Source organism: Episyrphus balteatus, chromosome 2, assembly GCF_945859705.1.
Source record: "Episyrphus balteatus chromosome 2, idEpiBalt1.1, whole genome shotgun sequence".
Lineage (NCBI taxonomy): Eukaryota > Metazoa > Arthropoda > Insecta > Diptera > Syrphidae > Episyrphus > Episyrphus balteatus.
The window spans coordinates 77502220-77527437 of NC_079135.1; the positions used below are offsets into that span (position 1 = coordinate 77502220).

Here is a 25218-nt window from a genome sequence, read left to right on the forward strand (position 1 = left end):
AACTGCATTTTATACCGATTTTCAGCTTTATTTTTAGCGCGAAGTCATGCTGTTCTGATCATTGCACATCTATCGGCCAATGTTGTGGCTGAGTAACTTCGACTTTTAATGTTGTTTCAATACCCTTTGATATTGCGCACATCACTGCTTACTAAATTTAAATTTGTGTTTGTTTTTGTCCCAATGCATCGTTGGTTTCGGACTAATTTAAAGATTTCTTTTATTTTCCCCATTTTTTCCGCGCTTAAAGATTTTTCCCGACCCGTTTTCGTTCTTACAGGTTATACACAATTAGATTTATGGACATACACAATTTTGAGTCCAACTGACCCATGCAACCCATCATTTTCTAACATTTTTGCTTTTGAACCTATTCAGATGAGCCAAAAAATATGCTTGTTTTTATGAATAGATTTGGTCAGCTACCGTGTGAGAAAAAGGGTAGGCCCCAAAAAAATTTTGTTTCTCCTAAACTAAGCGCATAAAGATGTTCTCTCGTTACATATATAAAAAAGGTATACCATTGCAATAAGTACCAAGACAGGCTAAAAGTAAGATGAACTAAAATGTGAACCTATTCAGATGAGCGGCAATGTATTTATGCAAGAAAAATATAAGTGGGATATAAGTCCCGAACTCTTTTTTAGGCACTAATGTCTCAGTAGGGTGGGAAATAATTCTCGAATTTGATTATGGACCAGTAAAGTGGGACATAAGTCCTAAAAAACAAAAATTCGGGGCTTATGTCCCGAATTTTAAAAATGACCCTGTTATTGCAGTTACATTCATTCAAACCTAAGATATAATAAATAACAAAAATATATTTTTATTTTATTTTTGTTGCAAAACTTGCATTTTAAACTCATTCCCACTACCAAAGTAAACTCTCACACTTATGCTAAATCTTTTAAACACACAAATTATACTAACATTTTCAGGTTTTACAAACTTAAAATTCGCGAAGAGAGCGATGTTGCATTTATACGCATTTTCGATTGTTTTTTGGAAGCAGCTCCCCAAAAAATTTTACAAATAACAATTGTTTTGTCGCTGCCAGAAAGAATTTCAAGTAAGTTTTGCTTAAAACATGTATATTCTAAAAAATTACACTATGCACATATTAACCTAAATATAATCTTCTTTTTTATTGCAGCCCTTCAAACTGTTGTTATTTGTGGATATTTTGGAACTATGGCTTGGTGCTTGTCAGATTATCATCGATGTAACCGATATGCTCAAATTGATAAACAAAAAATGGAAACAAATGGTTTTGTACTCCAATTATGTTGGCATTTTTGTGTTTCAGGTAATATAATTGATAACATTTTGACAGTATTATCATTTTTATGTCCATTTTTTTATTTAATTTAAAACTTAATTATTTTGTTTTGCATTTTATTACAGTATCACGCATACTTTGTTTATCATTAGTTGCTAGTCTTTTCCCGCTGTGGACCCTCTTTGGTTGCATTATGCATAGCATATTTTTTGGCGTCCTAACTTACCTAATAGATTATCCCCAATTTTGTGCAGTTTCTTTGGGAAAATTTCTATTTTGCATGATCTTGGGATTTGTCTATCTATTTACTTATATTATGCCAAAAGATGGACGGACCAGGAATAAATATATAATTTATTATACATTGAATTCGTTAGAAAATATTGCGTGTGTTGCTTTGTTCATATTGTTTTCGTCGGATAGCATGCGCTCATCGATGTTATTTTATCCTTTATGTATACTTTCTGTAGCATTTTATTATATTGGAATTTTATGTATGATTTTATATTATACACGATTTCATCCAAAAATCACAGCTCGATCATCTAAATTGATATTAAATTATGCTTTAAATAAATAGTTTTAGAAAAGTTATGAAAATATATAATAATTATACATACATATACAATTTTTTAAGGTAACTACAGAATATATTTAAGTTAACTACCTCTCATTATGTAAATGCACCTCAGTTTAATTAAATAAGAACGTATTTGTATGTATTAAGTTTTCTGAAAGTCTGAAAAAAAAATAATCATTCCGAAATTGAAAATTGACTAGTGTGACCATTCTCTCAACCAACAATACAAACGTGAAAGCTTTAAGTTTCTTATGATTGCAAACAAACATTTTGAATAATTCCAACAACATTTTCTTAAGTTAAAATTTTATTAACAGGCCTTTTATTGCCGTTAAGCATTTATTTGAAAATTCGGAAAACTAATAATACAATTATGTTCATTTCAGTTCTGGGTGTACTTATTAAAGTTTATATTTAAACATTTTCGAAAATTTGTTTATATTTAAGAATTTTATAATATATTTATGTATTGTTTTGTTAGATAATTTGGTTTTGTTTTATTTATTAATTTTTTTTCTTTTACACTGTCAAGTTGCTTTAAAGTTTTAAAGCAAATTGTATGCTGCTGAAGCGAAACGAAAAATTTTGAAGTCTCCAAAGTCAACAGCGGACATGCTAACGAAAAAATACCATCAGGTATTATAGCAAAGTAAAAATAATAGAAATATAAATCAAAAAATTCAAGAAAAAAACACCCGAAAATAAGTTTTAAGGCAAAAACAAAACAAATTTAATTTCGTTCAAGATTTCGTTGACGAAATTTTGTAAATTTCGTTTCGCATCAGCAGCGTACTAGGCTTAAATTGTTAAACCCTCAATAATCGACCAGGTATAAGGGGTATTCACGATTCGATGCAAATGGTCTTGTATCATTGAAAAAGTGCAACAGTGTAACATTTTCTTAAAATAAAATACCCAAATATAAAGACTACAATTTTTTACACCTTTACACTTTTGCTATACCCTAACTCTATTGCAAAAATAAAATACAATGGTTCAAAATTTGTCCGTTGTAGTTGTAGTTTCCCTCAGACAATTTGCCGCATTAAAAATGGATTATTTTAATGCATTGCTAGAAAAAGAATTTATCTTTGGAAGAACCGTCGAAAAGATAAGTCTGCACGAAACCCCGTCCATAACGGATTCAGGATAATCCAATTCAAAATTCAAAAAAAGGCGACAACCCAAACGATAGCGAAAGTGATTTTCGACCTAAAAGTCTAGTGCGCAGATCGAGCTCAATGTTAGTTCCCATTCAAATTATGGAAAACATTTTAGCTCCTACACAAATTATCCGTTTTAGCTCGGCTAAAAATTTTCGATAATTTGTATGGGAGCTAAAATTTAGCGCGAGCAGCGTACCAGGCTTGAAATTGGTAGTTAAGCCCATACAAATTATCGAAAAAATTTATCCGAGCTAAAACGTATCCCATACAAATTATCGATAACTTGTATGGGAATTTTATCTCAGGTGGTCCAGGCTTTAAGCTGAGGTTTAGGACTGGTTCAAGGTTCATCTATTTAAAAATAGCCACATCCATGCTTGAACCAAAGCTCACCCACAGCTAATCCACCGAAATCGGCGAGTTAAATTCCTGAATCAAGGCTGATCCACGTTTGTACAACTGGCCCAAGAGCCCAAATGAGGTAATTACTCAAATTATCTCATTTCGAATGTCAAATCACATAGAAAAAAAATTTTATTTGAAATGTGAATTTGAAAATGTTTGAAATTATCTCATTTGGGCTGTTGTGAAAACAGGCTATAAAGGAAATTATTATTTTGAATTCCATGTGGCATTTTTGAAATAGGCTAGGAAAGAGCCACTTCCTGAGATTTAACTAATTTATATGCATTTAATTTTGCGTATTTAAAGTTTTAACTGTAGTTTACCATTGCAGTGATTGTCATTAATTTACATGGCATCACTAATCGATTTACCTTCTCTGTTATCGATAACACAATCTCAACTAATAAAACTCCCATCTCTAACAAAAACTCCATTTTTACGAACAACAATCAAAGCAAAACGTCAAAAGAAAACACACAAACACATGCGCAAATCATATAAACACATTTGACATTTCTTATTGGTTCCATTTTCTTTACACAAACATGAACGTTTGTAAAAAATGGAATCTCAAACCCCAAACTAGTTCTCTTGAGTCGTCTCGTTCGGAATCTCTACGGAATGTTGTCTCGTAAATTATAAAACCCTAAACTTGGCTTCCAGTATTACACACAAAACAAGAAAAAAAAAAAAAAAAAAACAAATCCAAGTACACCTCCGAATAGTTTTTTCTCATACTTTAAAACAAAACATTTTACTTGAACTTTGATATATTTAACATTAAATATAATATTCCAAGTTTTCCATATTTGCAACTTGTGAATTGATCTACCTATATTCTGTTCTGACCACCTACATAATTCCAGAAGGTATGTCTATGTCTCTTCCCATTAATTTGTTATTTATATTGCATCAACCTACAGTTATAGTTACTAGCAGACAATAATAATAAATATTTTAAGCTTAGTTCAAGGTTAATTTATTTAACTCCCGTTTGATATAGAAAGATACATGTTTGTTAAGTTTATCTCAGGGCTTTAAATGAAGAAAAAGCCATTTTGCATTGTCGTCTCGTCAGGATGTACATTTTTGTTCATAACTTGCTATAGTTGCCAGTTTGCCACCAGTGCAGTTTGCAATGGTGAGCCAAACCTGTACAGAGACACGACAAAAAGCTGATAGTCATCTTTCACTGAATCTCTGCTTGGTTGTTTTTGGTCGTATATGTGGTGTGGGGGGACGGGGGAGTACAAAAAACCTTTAAACTGTGTACATAATGTGTGCGAAACTCTTTCTTGGCTCAAAGCAGAAGTCTCGATAGTCGATGTTTGGTATTGGTTGTTTGGTCGTCTTAAAATGATACCCATTTAAGTTGCTTTAAGTAAAAATCATCTTTTTTTTTTGTTTGAAAATAGTACCTGCTGTGTGACAAAGACTTATTTCAAGCCAAATCAAATTATAAAAGTTTGATCAGTGTATGTACATACTTTCTTTTTTATAAATGCAATTTATATTCGCAATAAATAAATTATTTATTCGCTAACCTACGTTTGTGTCTAGGTCAGCAAATTAAGGACAAACACGTTCATATTTAGCATGTTAAAGACCTAAATATGTACATACAACTTTCAAATATGTATAAAGTGCCGGCCGAATAAAACATAAGCAAGCTCAATAATCATTTTTTTGTTTATATTTCATTGCGACATCTCCACTGAATGAAAAAAAAAGATCAGCACAAAAAAAAATGATACAAATCAATTTGTTTGCATATATACTATTTATGTAATTTAAACTCTTATCGCGCTCGCGCTTTTGCTTTATGTGTGGTCAAAACGACTAGGTAGAAGTACCTACTTGTGTGCAGTTATTATGGTATATTTTAAATCCATTAACTTGTGCATTATTTATCAATCTGTAAATTTAAATGGAAAATCCTAAACAAGAGTATCTATTTCACACACAAGATTCAATCAAGATCAAGACCCTGTAATGAGGTTAAATGTGATAAAATTATTTTCGAGGACATCTACATGCAAAGCTTTTTGATGTGGTTTGTCACAGAATTATCTCTTGAATTATAGAAGTTGTGTGTTGGTAGAAAAAACATCTTCAGTGAGCTAATTTATAAAAAATGCCGATTAGAGCGAAACGATTTACTTTTGGTAATCCATTGGCGTTGATCGTGCATCGAAAACTTTAAACCAGGGTTGACCATAAACGAAAAAAAAAACAAGTCTTTTTGTGTCTTCGCTTGGATAGAAGTTACAAAAGCAGTAAACACAACTAAAGCTTTTTAATTCGAATTTTAGGTGAACAGACTTACAGATCAATATTTTGCAAATGAAAATATTATTTCTTTCCCAACGTTGTGTAAAAATAGAGCGATATTAAAAAAAACAACAATTTTGAATCAAATGATTGATAGGCTTCAAGAAATAATTATTAATTAATTTTTTTTTTACAACTTAACAAAAAAGCAACCTCTGTTTGGTAAAAGTCCACGAAATTCCGGGAAACAGGTTCAATTTTTGTTTGCATTCAGAAAATACTGATTTGTGAGCCTATCCATCTACAGTTCTATTTTTTTTAAGATTTTTATTCTAAGTATTCTATAGATAAGAATAAAGATAAGATAAAAATAAAGCATAATTTTTTAATCTTGATATACCTGCAATAAATCGTATTTTTTATTTGAATTTTTGAATCAATCTTTAGTTTACCTTAAACGTTGAACGATGAATAACAAATTTTAAAAAAATTGTTCTGGATAAAAAAAAAACTTTTGTAGAGGAAGTGGAGGCAGGACCGCCTATGGGGGCAAGACCGTTTTTGTATTATGTTGTATGAAAAATAATTTAATTCTTAGCACTTGTAATATAAAATAAATGGCTTCTGGTAAGATCGATTATGTCTGCGAGTATGAGCAAGTTTGGTTGAATTCCCAAAAAGTTATAGTAAATTTTGTGATTTTTCATCAATTCGTCATGTTTCGCACGAAAACAAATTTGTACTTTTTTAAATGAAATATTTAAAAATCTTAACTTTTCTTTTTTTTTAATAAAAGTTGGGAACCAATGCAAAAATAGCATACGTTTGTGATTATTGCAAAAAGATTCCAAATTTTAAGATAAAAACGGTTTTATTGTCAACAGATGTTGATAGGGCCCCACATGGGGGCAAGACCGTTTTTTGTTAGATGTTTTTTCAAAACTTATTATCTTTTGTTCAGTATTTTTTTATTTTTTTTTAATGAATTAAACATAAAAATTAATGAATAAACACTTTATTTTAATTAAAAGATTTTTTATTGGTTTTTAAGACTTTTAAACACTTATGGGGCGGTCTTGCCCCCACTTCCCCTATATATATATTTTTTTTTTTTTGAAAAATCAAGAAATATTTTTGAAAAAATTAAAGAATGCAAAAACAATAAAATTTTTTTAATTCAAGCTTACCTAAAATATAAAAACGTAATTTTCACAAAATTTTATCAAAATTCAACTAAAAAAAAATATTAGATTTGTAAATTGTTCATAAAACGTTGTTAGATAAGAGAGGTTCTTTGGCAAGAAATACGTTTTTTCAACCCCACCCAATTTTATCGATCCCCCAACCCATTTCTGCCATCTCTAGCGGTGGACGATCCAACCGCTTTCCCCTCTTATCTATGCTATTGATCCTAAATTTTCACATAACTCATTTTCTGCTTACATTTTTTTTCAAAAATGATTTGCACGTTTTTAGTATCAATCCTAATCTGAATTAAAATTCCTGGAATAATTTTTTTGTTTTTTTTTTTTCGCTTTTCTGTAACTATATTTAAGAAAAGCAGCCACATTCTGTGAATTTTACTATTGGGAAAAATGCATTTGTTACCTCTCAAGGAAGAAATCTGCTGTCAGCTCCTAGACTATATATGTAGTAACATTTCAAAACTCAATTTAACCCAGCATTTTGCCATGTGGGATCAATAAAAATAATCTTTAAATACGATAAAATATAAGTTATTTTTTTCGGCAGTTTTTTCTTCATGTTTTTGTATTTTTCAATAATAGAAACTTAAAGATCAAAAACGAACTTTACACTATTTATAACTGAAATCTATTTAAATAATAAAAATACACAACAAAGTTCTGCTTCCATTATTCTATTGAAATATTTAAATAAACAAACGTGTTTTTAAAAAATGTATTACAACTACACTAATTTGTTTTTTCTTATCCAATCTACACATAGACATACGCGTATAAAAGAAAAACTTGTCATGTTTTTTTTTTCTTAACAATGTAAATAAACCGTATAAACAATTAGGTCCATATATTATTAAAAAATTGCATATGTGACTTTGTTTACTCAAATCATGATACTGTTTTCTTATCTATCTGAACGGTTAAACTAAACAACTTTAACACATAAAATGTGTTCTTTAGAAATGATTCAAAAGTTTACTATGACAACAATCATTTGAAAATAAAAATAAATTGCATCTGATCTAGTAATAACCGTAATACAAACCTCATAACATGTTTTAATATAATTCACACTTTTATTCATGTCAAGATGAATTTTTTTATGACGAAAAGATCAATAAGCATACATTAAGAGTGCACGATTTAATATGATTTTGTAAATAATAATAGTAATAACAGTGTGTAGCACATTATACGTATTATGATTAGCATTCAAAACATTTTGTGGTTGTACATATTAAAATTACTGATATAAACGGAAATTTGTAAAAATATTAGGTAATATAACTTAACATGTACATATAAACATTAAAAGATGTATTTGAAGGACCCCCAAAGCTTTGTTCAGGTGCAAAATTAGGCTACTCAAATTAAGTCCAAATTAAGTCTGACCACTCATCTCTTTTGACTTATTCCGATTTAATTGATTCATTGGGGATACAAATTGATTCAAGTTATCCATATCATCGAAAGAAATGGACACTCTGCTTGTTTCATCGAACGTCTGATTTATAGGTTCTGATTAAGTTCTTGCATTAATATTTCTTGTGAGATTATGTTTGTTTGTAATATTTGCGTTCTCGTCCTTAATAAATTATACAATTTAAAAAGCAGTAATACAAGTTATTTTCGTAGAACCAAAAATATCATCATGAATATTTCTTCATTGATTAAAGATTCTTAACCGCTAACGGTCGAGTCATTCTTTGATGACGGAAGTGGTTCCTTCTGTGCCGGAATGTACTTCGGAGGGGCAAATTGCTCCTTTTTCATGATTAAAAAAACATGAACAAAAAACAAAACATAACTAAATCCTTTTAAAATAAATACGCTTAAATTGATCCTAGTAGAATAATCCAAGAGCCATTATAAAACCAGTACGATATTTGAGAACATCAATTAGAAAAAAGAATAACAGTATTAATTTCAATTTAAAAATTAATGTTCTTACGCAATCATAGAAATTTATAATTTAGTACCTACAAATGTCTCGTAACAACAGCAAAACAAGTGGACTACGGTACCTCTGGATACCAGGAAGAAAGAAATCTCATCCAAAAGGACGATTAAATGTAACAAATAAACGAATTGAATACAGTCCCGGTCATAAAAATAACGAACCATGGTCTCTTGGAGGCAGCAAGAATCACAAAAATTTATTGTAAGTTTTTTAATTTATCTATTCTACAACTTTGTACCAGCAACATTAATTGGAAGAACACAGATTATTGGTGTAATTCATTGCCTATGGAAAACAAAGCTTTGATCACTTTGAAAAATTAATACAAGAGCACACAGACATATTTTTCATGATGCACATATTAACAGGGTTTTGTAACTAATTTATTAAACATTTTAACAATTACTTATAAAATTATTAACGTATCAACAATTTCATATACGAAACCTTCAGAATACTAAAATTCAGAATACGACAAAATTTCACAAAAATGGTAAACGGGATAGAAGGCATGTTATTGTTCCCAGTGTCTGTCCTCATTCCTCCCACTTTTTAAAAAAGATTTATTCCATTTGAGGAATGAAAAAAATGTGAACGTTTTTCTAGAGTTACAGATCGTCAAAACCTGCCTGCGAATAATCGTACCTTAAACTATGAAAATTTGATTGTAGTGTTTGTATGTATTCTAATCAGAAGAACATTTCATTAAATTCATGTATTAATTTCATACACAAAAAATCTTCGTAAATTTTAATAAATAACCTTTATTGTTTAGGTTAGATCTTCACCCTTAGGTTTGGTTCAACTGCACGTCTATTATTGTATAGTACATATCTGTATTAGTTTTTATATAGTTATATTTTTACTTTCGATATATATGTTACTACATATAGGTCAAGTTTAGGATTCGTAAGAAAGAATGAAATAGAGATAAAAATCCGGCATGAAATTACTATGATAGAGAATGCAAAGAAGTGGGTATCTTAATTCTTCCTGCCTGTCTGTCGATTTCTTCACTATACTATGAACCATAGCCTAAACTACTGGAGCGATTATTATCAAATTTGGTAGTTATGAATTTTGTGCGATGGCCTTGAGGTGAAATTCGAATTCTGAAAAAAACTAACTTTCTCAAAAACGGCTGTAACGATTAAATTTTGTATATGTGTATTATCAATGATATTTTGTTCTTTTAATGATATCTATCTCAAAACCATTTTCTTCATTTTTGATTTAAAAAAAAAATTTTTGTAGCAGTAAAATTCCAAATTTAAAAAAATATTTTTTTTTTCTGAAAAATCAAATTTTTGAAAATCGGTATAAGAATTTATTTGAAATTTTGAATAGAAGAAATAATTGCAATTAAAAAAATATTAAAAAATCGATAAGGTCAATTCTTTTTCAATGATACAACAAATATCGAAAATTGTATTTTGCCTGTTTTTCAAAAATAACTACATAGTTTTTATGAACACCGTAACTATTCATTAAGTTAGTACTCAAATCGGTATACATTCATTTCTTCTTCCAAGTGCTTAGCTTGCGTACTGTTAATTTAACACCGATTACTAGTTCGGACTCGATACTAGCTAGCTCCTAAAAATCAGCAAGTATGTGGTTATTTTATTATTCGTTATTATTCAAATCTAAACCAAGTGTCTAGCACATACCCCTCTAGTACTGTCAAATTGGTAAGGAGGATTAGTTAGGACTCCGTATCAGTTATGGCCTTAAATCGATAGTCTAGCAGCATAAAAACTTGACTCCAAAACCCTTTCGGGATAAGCTCAAAAAAACGCTACATACTTATGTTAAGTTAATTGGCCAATCCGTTCAGGCATAAGCTACTTATAAAAACAGACAAACAGACGACTTGCTGGACCCACTCTTATCCCATTCTCTATCATCCTTATTTTATGTTTTATTCTCTCAACTTCGATTTTTTTACGAATGCATACTAATATACCTCGAAAAAGAACATCATAAGTCATTACAAATAATAACGTTACATCAATCTTCCAACGGATGTGAGATTAAGTAATGTTTTATGAATACGTGATGTTTGCAAACAATGAACGTGTTCTTTAAAACTTTTTTCAAGCGCATCTCAATCAATTCAATAAATCTTTAAGTGTTGTAATAAGATAATTCCAATCTCTCTTTTAGCCTTCATTTTTTCCCTGAGTCTTATTTTGTTTGATATAATGTGTGATGTGTGTCAATTCTATAGTGAGTGTGAGTACAAACAAATCAGTTATAGTAAAAGTTAACTCGTAAAACCTTATTGAAGTCCAAAATAGGTTGTGTATTTTTTTGTCATCTAAAATATAGTATAAAAATTGGTAAGGAAATAAAAAAAATAACCAAAGAAACTAAGCCGGTTTCAAATTTCACGAAAAAGCCTCATGCCCTCAAATATCGTGACTCGTTTCAACGATTGTTTGGCATAGTAAGAGTAAATTCCAATGCAAACTTTTCCAACTCTCGTCTGCATAAGTGAACGATTATAGTTTAAGTACAACAATAATATCGAAGTGTTTTTCTAATTAGTATTCACAAGAAGCATGATTAATCGATCATTGAGTGTTTATGTGTGCAGCTTTTTTTTCCACACAACGCAGTACCTACAACATGCTATCATCTCGTTTTCATAACCACCATGGTCATTATTTTTCAGTTATCGTTTATTTAGTTAGAATTCGACCCGCAACACACATAATTGTCATTAAGGTGTGGTGTATGTTAATTTGGATAGACAAATACTTGATTATTAATTAAAAAGACAAATAAATTTAAATTAATTCTTTTTTTTTTCATTTTTAGGGAAGCTGAAGCATTAGATAGTCCATCAATATCTGGATTAATGCCAGTTACATGTGCTGTTGCAGCGCCAAATATTGCTTCTACAACCGACGAAATGCCTGTGTTAACTGTATACATTGATTTTTATTTATTCATAAAAAAAATAGAAATATGATTGAGTGCATTTTATTTTACAGGAAAACAAATTCAGTGTATTGGCAAAAATTGACGACAACAATTATCAACTGCCATCGCCACCAAGAGATGGTGAAAAACACAATGGAAATAACAATCATGTTTCCGCAAGTGATCTTATTAGTGATTCAACCTCGAATCACAATTTAAAGAAAATCGATGAAGATCTCGAAGATGATTTACCATCCCCACCAAGTTGCGAAGATCATCACAGTGATGTTGCAAGTGAACACAGTCCACATAAAAAACATTCGAGTATAAATAAAAGGAGGTCGTATAATAACTACCATCCAGAGGTATGTACATATTATGTATCTTTAGATAATTGTAATAGTTTGTAATTTCTATATGAATGTAGTAAGAACGTGCTTACTCTGACCGAAGGTAACCATATCTATTTTTATTCGCAACTATCGGGGAGCATTTTTATTGTTATTTGTAATCGGTGATTATCACAAAAGTTCAATTTGCTCTGCGAAATCGTGCTGTTGCAGACCAAATTTGGTTAACCCTTCACAGTTTTAAACTGATATTTTGTTTTAGGGGCCAGTTATAGCAATTTTCATTTCGATAAATTCATAAATGTTATAAAAATATTTGAAACATGAAAATAATGCCAATCGATTGCAAATGGTTTAAATTATTTTTTCTGATAAAAATTTATTTTTCTATTGAAAATTAGTTTAACTGAACAAAAGTGCGTTCTTTAATGAAATTTAGTTAGCTTTAGTTTAGGGGTCTGGCCACCCTGGCACTTTTTTGTTTTTATTTTTATTTTTATTTTTTTAACTCAATATCAAAAAGGATTTCAAGATTAACATGGTAAAATTTTGTTTAAAAATATTGATACAATGGTCGCCGCGGAGGGCCTACACACGACACGCGCGGTACATCCAAACAACAAAAAAAAAATACAAAATCAAGTAACTCTTAAGTAGTGTGACTGCAATGTAGCGTAGCCGATTTTTTTTGGACCATTTGAAAAATTATCATTTTATATAAACATTTTTCAAGCAAAAACATTAATAAAAACAAATAAGTTTTGTTAGTTATCAAAAAGGTCCTACGCTACATTGTAGATATTATATTCAAGGATATTCAGTAAATTTGAAAGCAATCGGATGAGTAGTTTCTGAGATCTCGGAGGTACCAGGTCAAAAAATGTAGTTTCGAGATAATCCAAAGGAAGTAAGTCAACCGACCGTAGTGTTTCATACTTCCCTTCGAAAAGTGCCCGTGACTTGGCCAATTTTGAATGCTTAGATACGCAATAGGTCTAAATTTGTTCTAAGAAAAGTTATAGCTGATTAAAAACAAGAGCCCCCGCACACTACTAACTTTCTATCGGCCGACAGTTTAGTCGGTCTCTTAATCAGTATAAATGTATGAATGTGCGCACACTACAAGTATCGGCCGATCAAAAAGTTTGTTTGATCGAAAAATAGTTTGTTTTGCTACACAATTGCCTTCAAACTGAAATATTTCTTACCTAGCCGACTATTTAGTTGCCTGCCTGTGCGCATACTAGGAGCCCAACCCGACTAAACTATCGGCTGATAGAAAGTCTGTAGTGTGCGGGGACTCTAAGTATATAATAAATAATGAACACCAACAAATTTCAGGGTGGCCAATTTTGGCCAAAATTTCAGGGTGGCCAATTTTTTAATCAAAAAAGGTGTTAAAGTTATACCACTCATCCAAAGTAAGCGTGCGTTGATGAAACTAAAAAAAAAAATAATGTGTTTGTTTTTATAAAAGATTTTAATGTTATTGTTTTAATAAAAGATATCTATACCTACAGTAATTTATTCAACATTGAATTATGTAAATAAAACAATTAAACAATACAATTTATCTTAAATATATTTCTAGGTTGACATCAATTCAATCGAAAGTGTTAGCGAGAGTAAACTACAATACTCGGACTCAGACATAACAGATGGTGTTTACAGCAATTCACACAACAATAACAAAAAACGAAAGAATAAAAAAAATAAAAATTCAAAAAATAATGGCGCAAAAGAGGAAGAAGACGAAAAAATTGTAAAATGCTTGTATTACACTCTTATGTGTTGTGAATGCACAATATCATAAGAAATTTACAAAAAAACGCACAATACAATAACACATATTCATAAAATATATATACTTTTTTTTACAAAAAAGATTTAAATCTAAATTTCCATGGCAACTATAAATGATACAAAAGAAAAAAACAAAACTGAACATCTCATTTACAAGAAATCTCCTAAATATATGCCAAACTAAGATTCTAAACTTTTATATATTTCTTAAAAATATGTAAACATTTTTTTTGCAAAACTAAAAAATTGACGCAAATATTATGCGTTCGCATATTTAATTATACATGAAACATATTTAATTAAAAAATAAAATAAACTTATTTTATATACAAAGAATAATAGTAAAGTTTTTTTTAACAATTTTTAATTTTTTGTTCAGAGAGTGTAATAATATTTGATTCCATTTAGGTAAAGTGCTATTCCAATCCAAAGTGTTGTATTCCATAGGCATTTCAATAGCAACATGAAGTGAGTGTTCATGGGACCTATTGTCCAGTGCCATGGTAGCATTTTGTGAAACACCGTATGACCAACATACAAAATAATTGCATTCAATCCACATTCGGCAAATGGGTAACCCGTCCAACTTTCTCGAACATCGATTATGTAGTACATAATTGTTAACAGGAAAAATGCAAGAGATGAAGTAACAAAAACAAAGGAAAGAGACCTATGAATGAAAAAGAATATTAGTTATAAATTAAATTCAAGGTAAGTTTTTTTTATTATAATTTAAGAGTAGGCATTAGAAAAGCTCTATCATAAAATGACGAAGTTATATTAGAAGAGTTGATTAGTAAAGTTACCATAAGTTCTTGTTGATAGGGATCCAACCAACTTCTATTGAAAATAAGCACAAAATTCCTCCTAAAATTCCTAAAACAACACTCCACGACATCCAGCGCTTTACTCTTGCAGTCCATTCGATATGTGTTGTTAAAATTGTACCGCAGATGACACCAAAGTATACTTGAACAATAGTTAGAAGACAACCTATGTACAAAAAGAAAAGGTTAATCATTATAATTTTCTTTATAAAAAGCATAATTATTAAGTATCATACCAAACAAGCCTTCGGGGTCGAATGCCTTAGAATCATACAAATATTTTGCTGTTGGATGCTGATATATATGAGTTTCTCCAAGAATTTTAAGATCAATAAATCCAACTATTCCACCAATACAATTTGGATTTTCAGCATTCATATACTTGCCTCCGGGTCCAACGTAACCTCTTAAATACAATGAAACAGAAAATAAAGTTAAGTGTTTCGTTTTTGCAAATTTATCCAAATCAATTACCTTGGACAACCTGGAGCACATAGTCCAAATGTTATTCCTAAGCTAATAACAATCAACGAAACCATACAAATCAGTTGCTCTTTCAGCAATATAAGGTCAAATATCGATCTTCTGCATCCAGACTAAACAAGAGTAAGGTAAGGTAAGGTATTTATGTATATCATCTTTCTTATTATTATAAACTTACTTGAGGCATCACATATTCTGTTTTAGAGAATATTGTATGAAGAACTCCGACTACAAGAAATGATATACCGAATCTTTGTAAAACACCCATAATTCTTAAATCTTCCAGTTGAGGACCGTTTATGGAATTAAGGCATACACCAATAAGAAACATTTTTACGGATCTCTAAAGTAGATACAAAAATAAGTTTTATGTACGTACGTTAAAAGAAGGGAATGTTTTTCTACTTGCCCAAAATATTTTTTTGCATATTGATAATTTAGTTGAGCCTCTAGAAAGTTGAGATTTTATTGAGAAAGGAATACACACACCCATTATCCACAAAAAACATGGAAAGACAATATCAGCCAGATGTAAGCCATTCCATGGTGCATGTTCTATCCACCAATAACCACCTCCTCCGCTATTGACGAAAATCATCAGAACCATCACCAAACTGTGAATTATAAAAAAGAATAATTCAGTGTGACAGAAAAAAAAAATAATGATAACACTTTTCAATGCACATGAGAAATTTTTGCATAAAAATAAAATAAAATTAATGCAAAATTAGTGCATTAAATATTTTTCTATAATCTTCGTCGACTTTCAATGTTCATTTGAACTCAAAAAATAGCCAACTATAAGTACACTAGAGGAATACCATTATACTTCTTTCGGAGTCTTTATTTGTCCTAAATTTTAGCGATCTTGACGTAAAATTGAAGTTAAGGGCCCGACTAGTGATGGGCAAATACCCGGTATATACCATTTGTGGGTTTATACCCTGGGTATATACCGGGTATTTACCAAAACGAGGGTAAAAACGGGTATTTACTTATAATCGCTACAAATTCGATTGTTTGTCATCAGGGCCCTGTTTTAGAGCTACTACATCAACTACATCAGCTACATCAGCAACCTCAAAAGCCAATAGTTCAGTCCGATTGAAATTCGGGAAATATTTCTTATATGGTTTAAATAGTGTAAATGTTCAAAAAATGCTTCGTGAAGTCCAACAGGCCTCCGCAATTAATGTTTAAAGTCATTGATGTAGCTGATGTAAACAGTGTATTAAGCTCTGAAATAGGCTCCTTATATTATATAAACATGACAGGGGCACACTTGTTCGGTCTTCTTGATTGAGGTTATTTTGTTGTGTTAAATTTTGGAGGAAAAAACAATTAATTTTTTTGTTCACCCACGTTTATTAGTGTTTGTTTTTCAAAAACGGATGTATAGTTTTAAATGATATTTTCAGAGTTATGACGTTATGAGCAAGAAAAAAGTAATTTAAGCAAAATCCGCTTAAATTGAAACGGCTTGAAAACGGCCATATTTATAAAAAAGTTTTATTTAATTAAAGACACTAGCGGAAAAAATTAACGGATTAAAAGAAAAATTCCAAAATTTTAAACAAGATAAAGCTCAAAGTTTCTAGTTTTGAGAAATCATAATGATTTTTTTTCAAGCTACATGTTCGGCTCAATCCTATTAAATCCAAAAAAAAAGAAAATTGGAAATTTTTTATTTTTTTTTTTTTGGTCTAAAAACTTGGAAAAAATATTTCCAGCTTAACCCCAATATGGATCGGATAACTTGTTTATCCAGCTTAAATTTTCTTTTTTAAAGTTTGATTTCGACGCTGAGATATCGATTTTAGAACGGGAAAGGATCTTTTTGGCTTTAGATCAATAAATCAGCATCCGCTGATTGCACAAGAAAAGGAGTGTTTTGAAATCTTCAATAAATTTCATACAAAAATCTAGTGGGTTTTTAAAAAAAAATATTTTTTGTTTTTGCAATTTATGGAAAAATCAAGAAAAAAACGTGCTTTTGGTTGCTATCGGGATAATCAGGCGCTAACTTATATCAAATGGTTAGATCAAAAAGCGTTAGATCTATTTGCGTCCTGAGATTCAAAAAAATGACAAAAAAATGAATCTGAGATTCAAGAATCTGATTCTGGATTTTTATCAAGATTCACGCATACAAACACACGCACTTTCACACACACTCCTCTGTTTGACATTTGTCTTAACATTTGTTGTTGTTTTATTTTTTTTATACGCACAGATTTCGCACACAAATACAAAACTAGATTTCATATTCTATTTGCAGTGGAAAATCTGAGAATTTTACACAAAAATCTCAAAAGTCAATAGAAAACGACATAAACAATTTGAAGAAAATAAATATGCAAGCAAAGTTTCACAATTTTAGGTCTTAGGTGGAAAAAACACTACCAAAGATTTACTTTCTGTCTTAATTCAGCTAACTTTAGAAGTTGATGGCTCTTGGCCTAAATTCTAAAACATTTCAATAAAAAAGGCTGCAGCTGTTGCATTAATCGCACTGGTCAACAAGGTTTTTGTTACAGAAACCAAATTATATACTTTACTTAAGGTTTTTTATGTGCTAAGTTCAAATCGTGTCTCTTTATCATTTTTTTTCCCATTAACAATAAAAAACATATTTATTGCAATTAAAAACTTCAAACCGAACATTTTTTGCATTACAAAAAATATTAATGCAATTAAAACAAATTGTATAAAAGAAACATTATATGCAAAATGTGTGCATAAAACATTTTTTTGATATTTTTCGAATTTCTTAAATTTTTACTATTTGATCTTCATTCGATAAATTGTTATGGACAAAATTATTTACTGCCCATATTTTGTATTGAATTTTTGTTTTAATGGAAAATATTTTTGTTTGCAATAAAAATTTTATTTTCATGTAATTTTCTTTATTTTCAGTAACTATTTTTTTAATTTGAAATACATTTTTCTATTCACATTTTTACAACCCTGCTGCCATTACAAGTTAGGTATTTAATAATAAAAATTTAAATACAATTTGTAAACAATTTATTTTTTTAAATAATTTATGTCTACTATACACATTGTATTTTATGGGCAATTTTAACAAAATTTGAATAAAAGTGAAAAGCCCAAAAGAGAGCACCTACAAAATTCATTAGAATAATGATGAGTTAACCTTTTACTATTCTTATGATGATGATATGGTAAGTTTAAATTAGGCAAATAGTATCCATTTCTTAACTGAAAATCTGCTTTCATTATTTTCCTTTTATACAACAATATATTTCAAAACATATCATAATCAGCCTATTGTGAGTTTCACGTGAACAGTTTCCACCCGGAAAAATTGAATTTCACTTTTCCCCTATTGTGAGTTCCGGGCGAAAAGTTTTTCACGCTCGGACATCTCTGGGTATTTTCAACAGGTAATATATGAAAATGTAAATTCCCCTCGAGTGAAACTTGCGATACCTTTTAAAATTCCGGGCGAACAAAAATATTTCGGATAGAAAACATTCCTCGTGAAACTCACAATAAGGCTTAATAAAATCATTTCTGTTCCAATTAACTTACAAAGATCATGATACTCAGACTCACCCTCTAAATGCGTCCAAACTTCTCATTCTCTTTTTCTGAACCGTTTTGTCATTGCTGGCTTCTTCTTCTGCATTAATTTGCCCATCAGAGTTTGACTGAAATCTTTTCGTAGCAAAGATTGTCAATTTGAATATAATAAACAATATAATGCTCAACAAAACAACAGATAATAAAGCTGTAAATAAAAATTGATTCTTTAAAAATCTGAATCCATGCACTAAGTTGGTTATATTGCTCACACAAATTTATGTTCACACCCGCCTTGTCGGTTATTATCTCACAGGAACCATTCGAGTGAATCGAAAAGTTGTAAACACCAAATTCATTCAGAATTCGTTCTTGTAACGTACACAGGGCTGACCTGTAAAAGATAACTGGTATTAATTTTGGAGAGTAAATCGATATAAATTTATCTTACACGTTATCTGGAGCATATCTTCCTACATCTTTTTCGAATATTTTAAAGCTCAGTGGGTGAGCCACGTTTAGCTTCAATACTTCATTTGTATGATTTGGATTTGAAGAAATAACTTTCACTTTTGCATACGGACACTGTGAAGACAAGTAATCTTAAATTATAATTTGTACAAAACAATTTATTAATCTTACTTCATAACATTCATCAGAAAGAGTGTAAAGGAATGCCTTGCCGGCATTTAATGTTGAATTGATTGAAAAATAGGCCTCGTCCACTTTTAATTGTCTCATATTTAAATTGCGCCATATTGGCTCAGTGTATTCTATCCAACTAGACATCTTGTCTAAAAGAAAAAAACTAAACTTTTTTTCAATGCAAAACAAACAATTTAACGCCCTGATACTACGACGATATCTACTTGTTATGTTTATTTTGTCACACAAGCTACTGAAATTGAAACTGAAAACAACATGCTGGTTAGGACAGCCAACTTAATGAGCTTTAACAGCTTTATCTTGTTTCAAGTGGGTCAAGCTGCCCGATAGCATTCAATATAACTGATTTATGGTGGTTGCAAGTTTGTTATTATTATAAGTGATTTATATTTATTTAATACAAATTGGTAGGATTGTTGTTTTAGAATGCAGTTAATATTTTTTGTTTTAATTTGCAGTTAAATTTCAGATTGATGAAATAATTAATATAACAGAACGCAAGACTGGTTTGATAGTTGGTACTTGCTTTAAACTTTAATGAGATTAAAGCTCTTTAATTTTAATTGCAAATTATTTATTTTTTTTATTATTTTTTTTTAGCATAACCTAACGGAAAAAACGTCAACAAACTTTGAAATACTGTTCTTAAAATCAAAACCAATTCTAATTTTACAAATTAAAAAAAAGTTGTATGTTTCTATTTTAATAAGAACAATAATTTTTGAATTGGACCAATTATGGTTCGGTAAGAAAAACATCCACAAGACTATTGGTTAAGATTTAAATATTCGTTTTTGTTTAACCCTTCCACCATTTTGTTTAGTCTGCATTATCAATCTTCAAACCAAAAACCATATTTTTGGTTTTACCTATGTATTGAGATATTGCTCAACAAAAACGGGTCAGTTTTAGAAAATACACAAAATATACAAGAATTAAAAATCTCTACTTATAGTAGAGTAACTAAAGCAAATTATTAGGGAACCCGGCCGAACAGCTCTGATTTTGACGTTTTTTTTTTCAAACGTAGGTAATTAAAAATACTTTAAAGTCTATAGATTAAAAATTGCCGGTGTTGCCGTATTGTTTTTTAAAATTAAAATTACATTTTTTTTTTAACAAAACCATTTTTTTTTTGCTTAAATTTCATAAAACAAATGATAGCAAACGATTCTCTAGGTAATTTAAGGAAAATATATAAAAGGCAGTAAGGGACAATCTTCCATCGTTTAAGCGATAAATGCAATTTTCTAACATTCTGACCTCAAACACAAAAAAAATATTTTGAAAACAACGGCAACACCTACAATATTTTAAAATACATTTTTAAAAAGCCAGAAGCTCATTCTAATCTCTTAAATTTAAATCCACTAAATTTAATCAAGACTTTTTGAAAAAATGGTCCTCAAACTCAGAATTAAAAAAAAATATGTTTTTAGAAAGATTTAAAATGACTTTTTTCCAAACTTTTTCTAATAAAATATGAATTTATTTAAAAAAAATTGTTGGCCATAAATATTATCAGTTGAATTTCGAATCAAAAAAGGTAAAATATATCACACTTTTGAAAAAAAAAAAATGAAAAATTACTTCAATTTCAATGGTTTTTTTTTATAAAACTGAATTTTTGCATTGAAATAATTAATTTTCTCAAAGACTGTGGTAAATAGGAACTTTAAATTTTTGCTATTTAACTTTCAACAGTAAGGGTTATTAAATGAATAAAAAATAATTTTTTGTTTAGATGTTGAACTTTAAAAAAAAATAAGTTACATTTTTTTTCAAAACTTTTATTAAAAAAAGTTCTTCGAAAATGAAATACTTTTTAATTTTTTTCATAAACCGTAATACATATTGACATTTCCCTTTATAATTTGAAATCATAATAAATGCGACCAAAAAAATTTGAAAATAAATGCATTTTATATTACGACCAAGTTTAAACAACGACATGTTAAAATTTTTTCAATAATTTTTTTTTTCAAAAATCTGAGTTCAATTACCATTCTTTCAAAAGCCGTTCATTCAATTAACTTAATTTTAATTTTACATATATGACTAAGCTTCTAGCTTTTAAGAAATGTATATTTGAATATTGTAGGTGTTGCCGTTGTGTTCAAATATTTTTTTTTGTGTTTGAAGTCAATTAATAAGAAAATTGCATCTATCGCTTGAACTATAGAAGATTGTCCCTCACTCTCATATATTATTTTTCCTTGAATTTCCTAGACAATCTTTTGGCATCAATTAATTTATGAAATTTAAGAAAAATTTTTGAAAAAAATTTGTTTTTGTTCACAAAAATCTTCAATTAAATTTAAAAAATCAAAACGGCAACACCGGCAATTTTTAATCTATAGACTTTAAAGTATTTTTAATTACCGACGTTTGAAAAAAAAAATCTTCAAAATCTAAGCTGTTCGGCCGGGTTCCCTAATATTGCCAATTTTTGAGCTTTAGTTACTCCACTATTAATTCCCTACAACAACAAAATAAATGGCGCCCTAGCGAGGTTGCGGAAATTTGTCCGGGTACATACGAATCGAAGACTTGATCTGCCGGACACACATTTTTTTTTGAAAATTTACCGTGTATGCTATCCTATTTTGTACTTGCGATATAGGTAGTATATATCCCAAGTTATGCATTCGTACAAAAAGTTGAGATATTTTTTTTCCATGATATTACGATGGTAGATAATGCCAAAAAAGTGGGTCCCGGAAGTCCGTCTGTCTGTCAGTCTGCAAGTCTGTTAGTATAAGGAGCTACAGCCTAAACGGATGGACCGATTGACTTCAAACTTGGTATAGAGCATTTTTTGGAGACTCTCTAGAGGGGTTTTTTGAATTAATTTTTTTGGACCAAAATAACGGTACTTGTCATATACCGATTTTAGTAAAGTTGAAATTGCTCAAAACGGCTCCAACGGTTTTATTTAAAAAATTCAAATGTATGTTTTAAGACAAGGTCTATCTTTTAATGAAAACATTTTTTTTTTGAAAATCATTATTAACGGTACCTGCCATAAAACCGTTTTTTTTTTTTAAATCATATATTCTCCGAAACGGCTTCTTCGATTTCATCGAAACTTTTTGTGAAGAAGCACTAAAGCAAAACATAAAATTTCGAAAAAAATATTTTTTGGATTTAAAAAAAAAATTTGAATTTTTTTTTTGAAAAATAAAATTTTCGAAAACGAGTCATTGTATTTTTTTGAAATTTTTTTTTAGATGTTGATTAGTGATTTCTACAAAATGGCATACCAATTTTATTTTAAAACTTTTTTCCAAAAAATTATTTATAAAAAATTAGTTTTTGAAAGAATTTTCAAAATCGTTAGAGGATTTTGAAAATTTTTTTTCTAAAAATGCGTCTTAATATATCAATCAAAACTGCATAATTTTAAACAACCCAGAAAATAATTAAAAATTGGCATAATAATTCATTTTTGTCGTGTTTTTTTTTACCTATTGTATTAGCGTTCACATTAACAAAGTAAATTAAATTCTCTCATAATAAATTATAATATACAAACATATGTAGGTACATTACCTTTGTATTTTAATAAATTATTTTTGACTGATAAATGGGCACGTTCAAACACCTATCGGATAGGCTATCTGGGATACCCGTATCTGGAATATCTTTTTGGACGAAAAGCTATCCAGATAGCTTGCCAAAGCAGCAATAAAAAAATATGAAAAAAGAAAATTGATTCTTTTGAGCAAATTCCTTTTTTTTATTGTTACATAGTACTTGCACAATCGATTTAACTATATTTCTTGCAAATTTATTTTATTTTCAAGCTGAATAGTCGCGCAAAAAGTAATCAAAATAAAAAAAGGCCAAGTGTTTATCAGCTGATCAATCGGATACGTGAGGTATACCAGAAATTCTCGGATACCTTCAGATTATTTTTTGACAGAAAATGGTTCGTTTCTTTGCTAATTTTTAACATTGTTTACAACAACAAAAAGCTATCCGATAGCTTTATGTTAACTGTTTGAACGTGCCCAATGAATTGACAATTGAGTATGTAATTGAATTACGAGTATGTTGTGTTTACTTTTGCAAGCGTATAACATTGCTGTTCAATTTCATTACGCATGTGCAGGAATAAACAATGAAGCTATGATAAACAATAATAATTGTTGCAATCGGTGTTGTTTTGGTTGCGAATAAAATAAACAAAATACAAATTACTTACCGCACGATAAGTATAAAAAATGATTTTGAACAAATTGCGATTGAGAATTTTTTGTTTAATTTGATAAAAGCAGAAAAACTATGCATGCATAAGGAAATTACTTGATAATGCTAAGACACTGTGGTTGGCGACGCTACAGTGATTGCACACAAATAGAAAACTATCGCCCATTGTAGCTATGCAGTGATGTTATATGCTCAGGTTTATCTTTGATGAGTTAACTGGATAAAATCGAGCACCAATTTAAATTAAAGTTAAATTTTTGACAAAAAAAAATCATACCTTTTTTGTAGCTTTGTATATTTTTCTCTATTTTGAAATTTTTCTGTTGTTTAACTAAAATAGAGCTAGAACTATGTCATACTTTTCGAAAGGGGAAAAATATATAATTTTCATTAAACATCAAAAACAACTCCATTGAAAATTAGTTTTTAAGACTTTATAGCGAAAATTAATACTCGTAGCTCAAAAAATAGATAGAACAATGTTATTAAAACTTAATGGTTTCACTTTTTAAGACAGTAGAAAATAAATTTTGTACCAACTTTCAAAATTTTAAATGAACGGTCAATGGGGCGTATGTGTAACTACTTTTCAACAAAATTGGTTCATTTAGCAAAATATTTCTGTTGAAAAACAAACAATAAAACCTGTTGAGCTAAGGGCCATTTGACCATAAATAATATTTTGTCAACAGGATTTTTACATATGAAGTGCGGCTCCTTGTGTATTGATTGATGTACCAACGACGACTTTTTAACATTTTTTTTTTGTAAATGCACTGAACTACAATACTCTTCTCTCATCAGTCGAAACTTAATGCTCTTTAAATACTCCTCTCTCATCAGTAGAAATTTAAATAAATCGATGTCAAATAGAGCAGAAGTGGATAATTCTAATAATGTAATGATCCAATCAACAAACTGACAATATAAGAAGTGTGGGTCCATAAGGTGTTGTCAATTTGTTCATTCGATCATCAGTAAAAAATAGAAAGAACATTATACTGAAATCAAATTATCGGCAGCAGCTATTCGGAGATTTGTCTCGCCCGTTCTGCTACAACCTTCAATCTTTCAATATCAAATTAAAAAAAAAAAAAACCAGCAATAATTAAAATTCATTAAACACAGTTATTTTATTTGATATTATTTATATATAATATATAAGTATTGTACATTCAATAATGCTATACATAAAAATAAAAAAATAAATTAGTAAAAAATTTTAACACAGTTTAATTTAAGTTTGTTCGAGGGAATAATATTGAGTTGAAGTACAAACAAACAAATGTTGCAAAATGTTTTGGTATAAAATTGGTGTCTTTTTGTACTGTCCTAAAAATGTATGAAGGTTGTTCTAAACTTAGTTACATAAATCATAACTGAAAAAATGATGCAGGATAAAAATAAATATTTCTGTTAGATACATAATTGCATTTTAAAATTAAAAAAAAAAAAAAACTGCACATAAACTACTAAAAAGCTTCGAAAGTTATTATTTGTATACAATTTAAAACGATGAAATAAAAATATAGACTCT

The 25218-nt window shown here is 29.4% G+C and overlaps 2 protein-coding genes across 10 annotated transcripts in view; one reads left to right on the plus strand and one right to left on the minus strand.

Moving 5' to 3' along the window:
- The window catches only part of LOC129910517 (XK-related protein 4-like), a 141600-nt gene extending 127479 nt beyond the window's left edge, over positions 1–14121 (plus strand). The window contains exons 1-5 of one of the 9 annotated variants that reach the window (XM_055987930.1): positions 1166–1306; positions 8906–9064; positions 11687–11795; positions 11863–12156; positions 13733–14121. In XM_055987930.1, the coding sequence (XP_055843905.1) occupies positions 1284–1306; positions 8906–9064; positions 11687–11795; positions 11863–12156; positions 13733–13954 (807 nt within the window). In that variant the 5' untranslated portion in view covers positions 1166–1283 and the 3' untranslated portion in view covers positions 13955–14121. Of the gene's footprint in view, positions 1–938; positions 1070–1153; positions 1307–1404; positions 2015–4175; positions 4300–8579; positions 8821–8864; positions 9065–11686; positions 11796–11862; positions 12157–13732 lie in introns of those variants that run through there. The other 8 variants (XM_055987931.1, XM_055987933.1, XM_055987932.1 and 5 more) reach the window with 8 other exon arrangements.
- A 91-nt stretch (positions 14122–14212) lies between these two features.
- On the minus strand, positions 14213–19709 carry LOC129910521 (heparan-alpha-glucosaminide N-acetyltransferase). Its single transcript, XM_055987940.1, has 10 exons — positions 19446–19709; positions 19255–19388; positions 19076–19197; positions 18837–19011; positions 15664–15868; positions 15433–15597; positions 15246–15367; positions 15008–15177; positions 14751–14937; positions 14213–14614 (listed from the first exon to the last, which is right to left on the minus strand). Exons 1-10 carry the CDS (start codon positions 19590–19592, stop codon positions 14320–14322), a joined length of 1722 nt encoding a protein of 573 aa, XP_055843915.1. The 5' UTR covers positions 19593–19709; the 3' UTR covers positions 14213–14319.
- Between the last annotated feature and the right edge of the window lie 5509 nt (positions 19710–25218).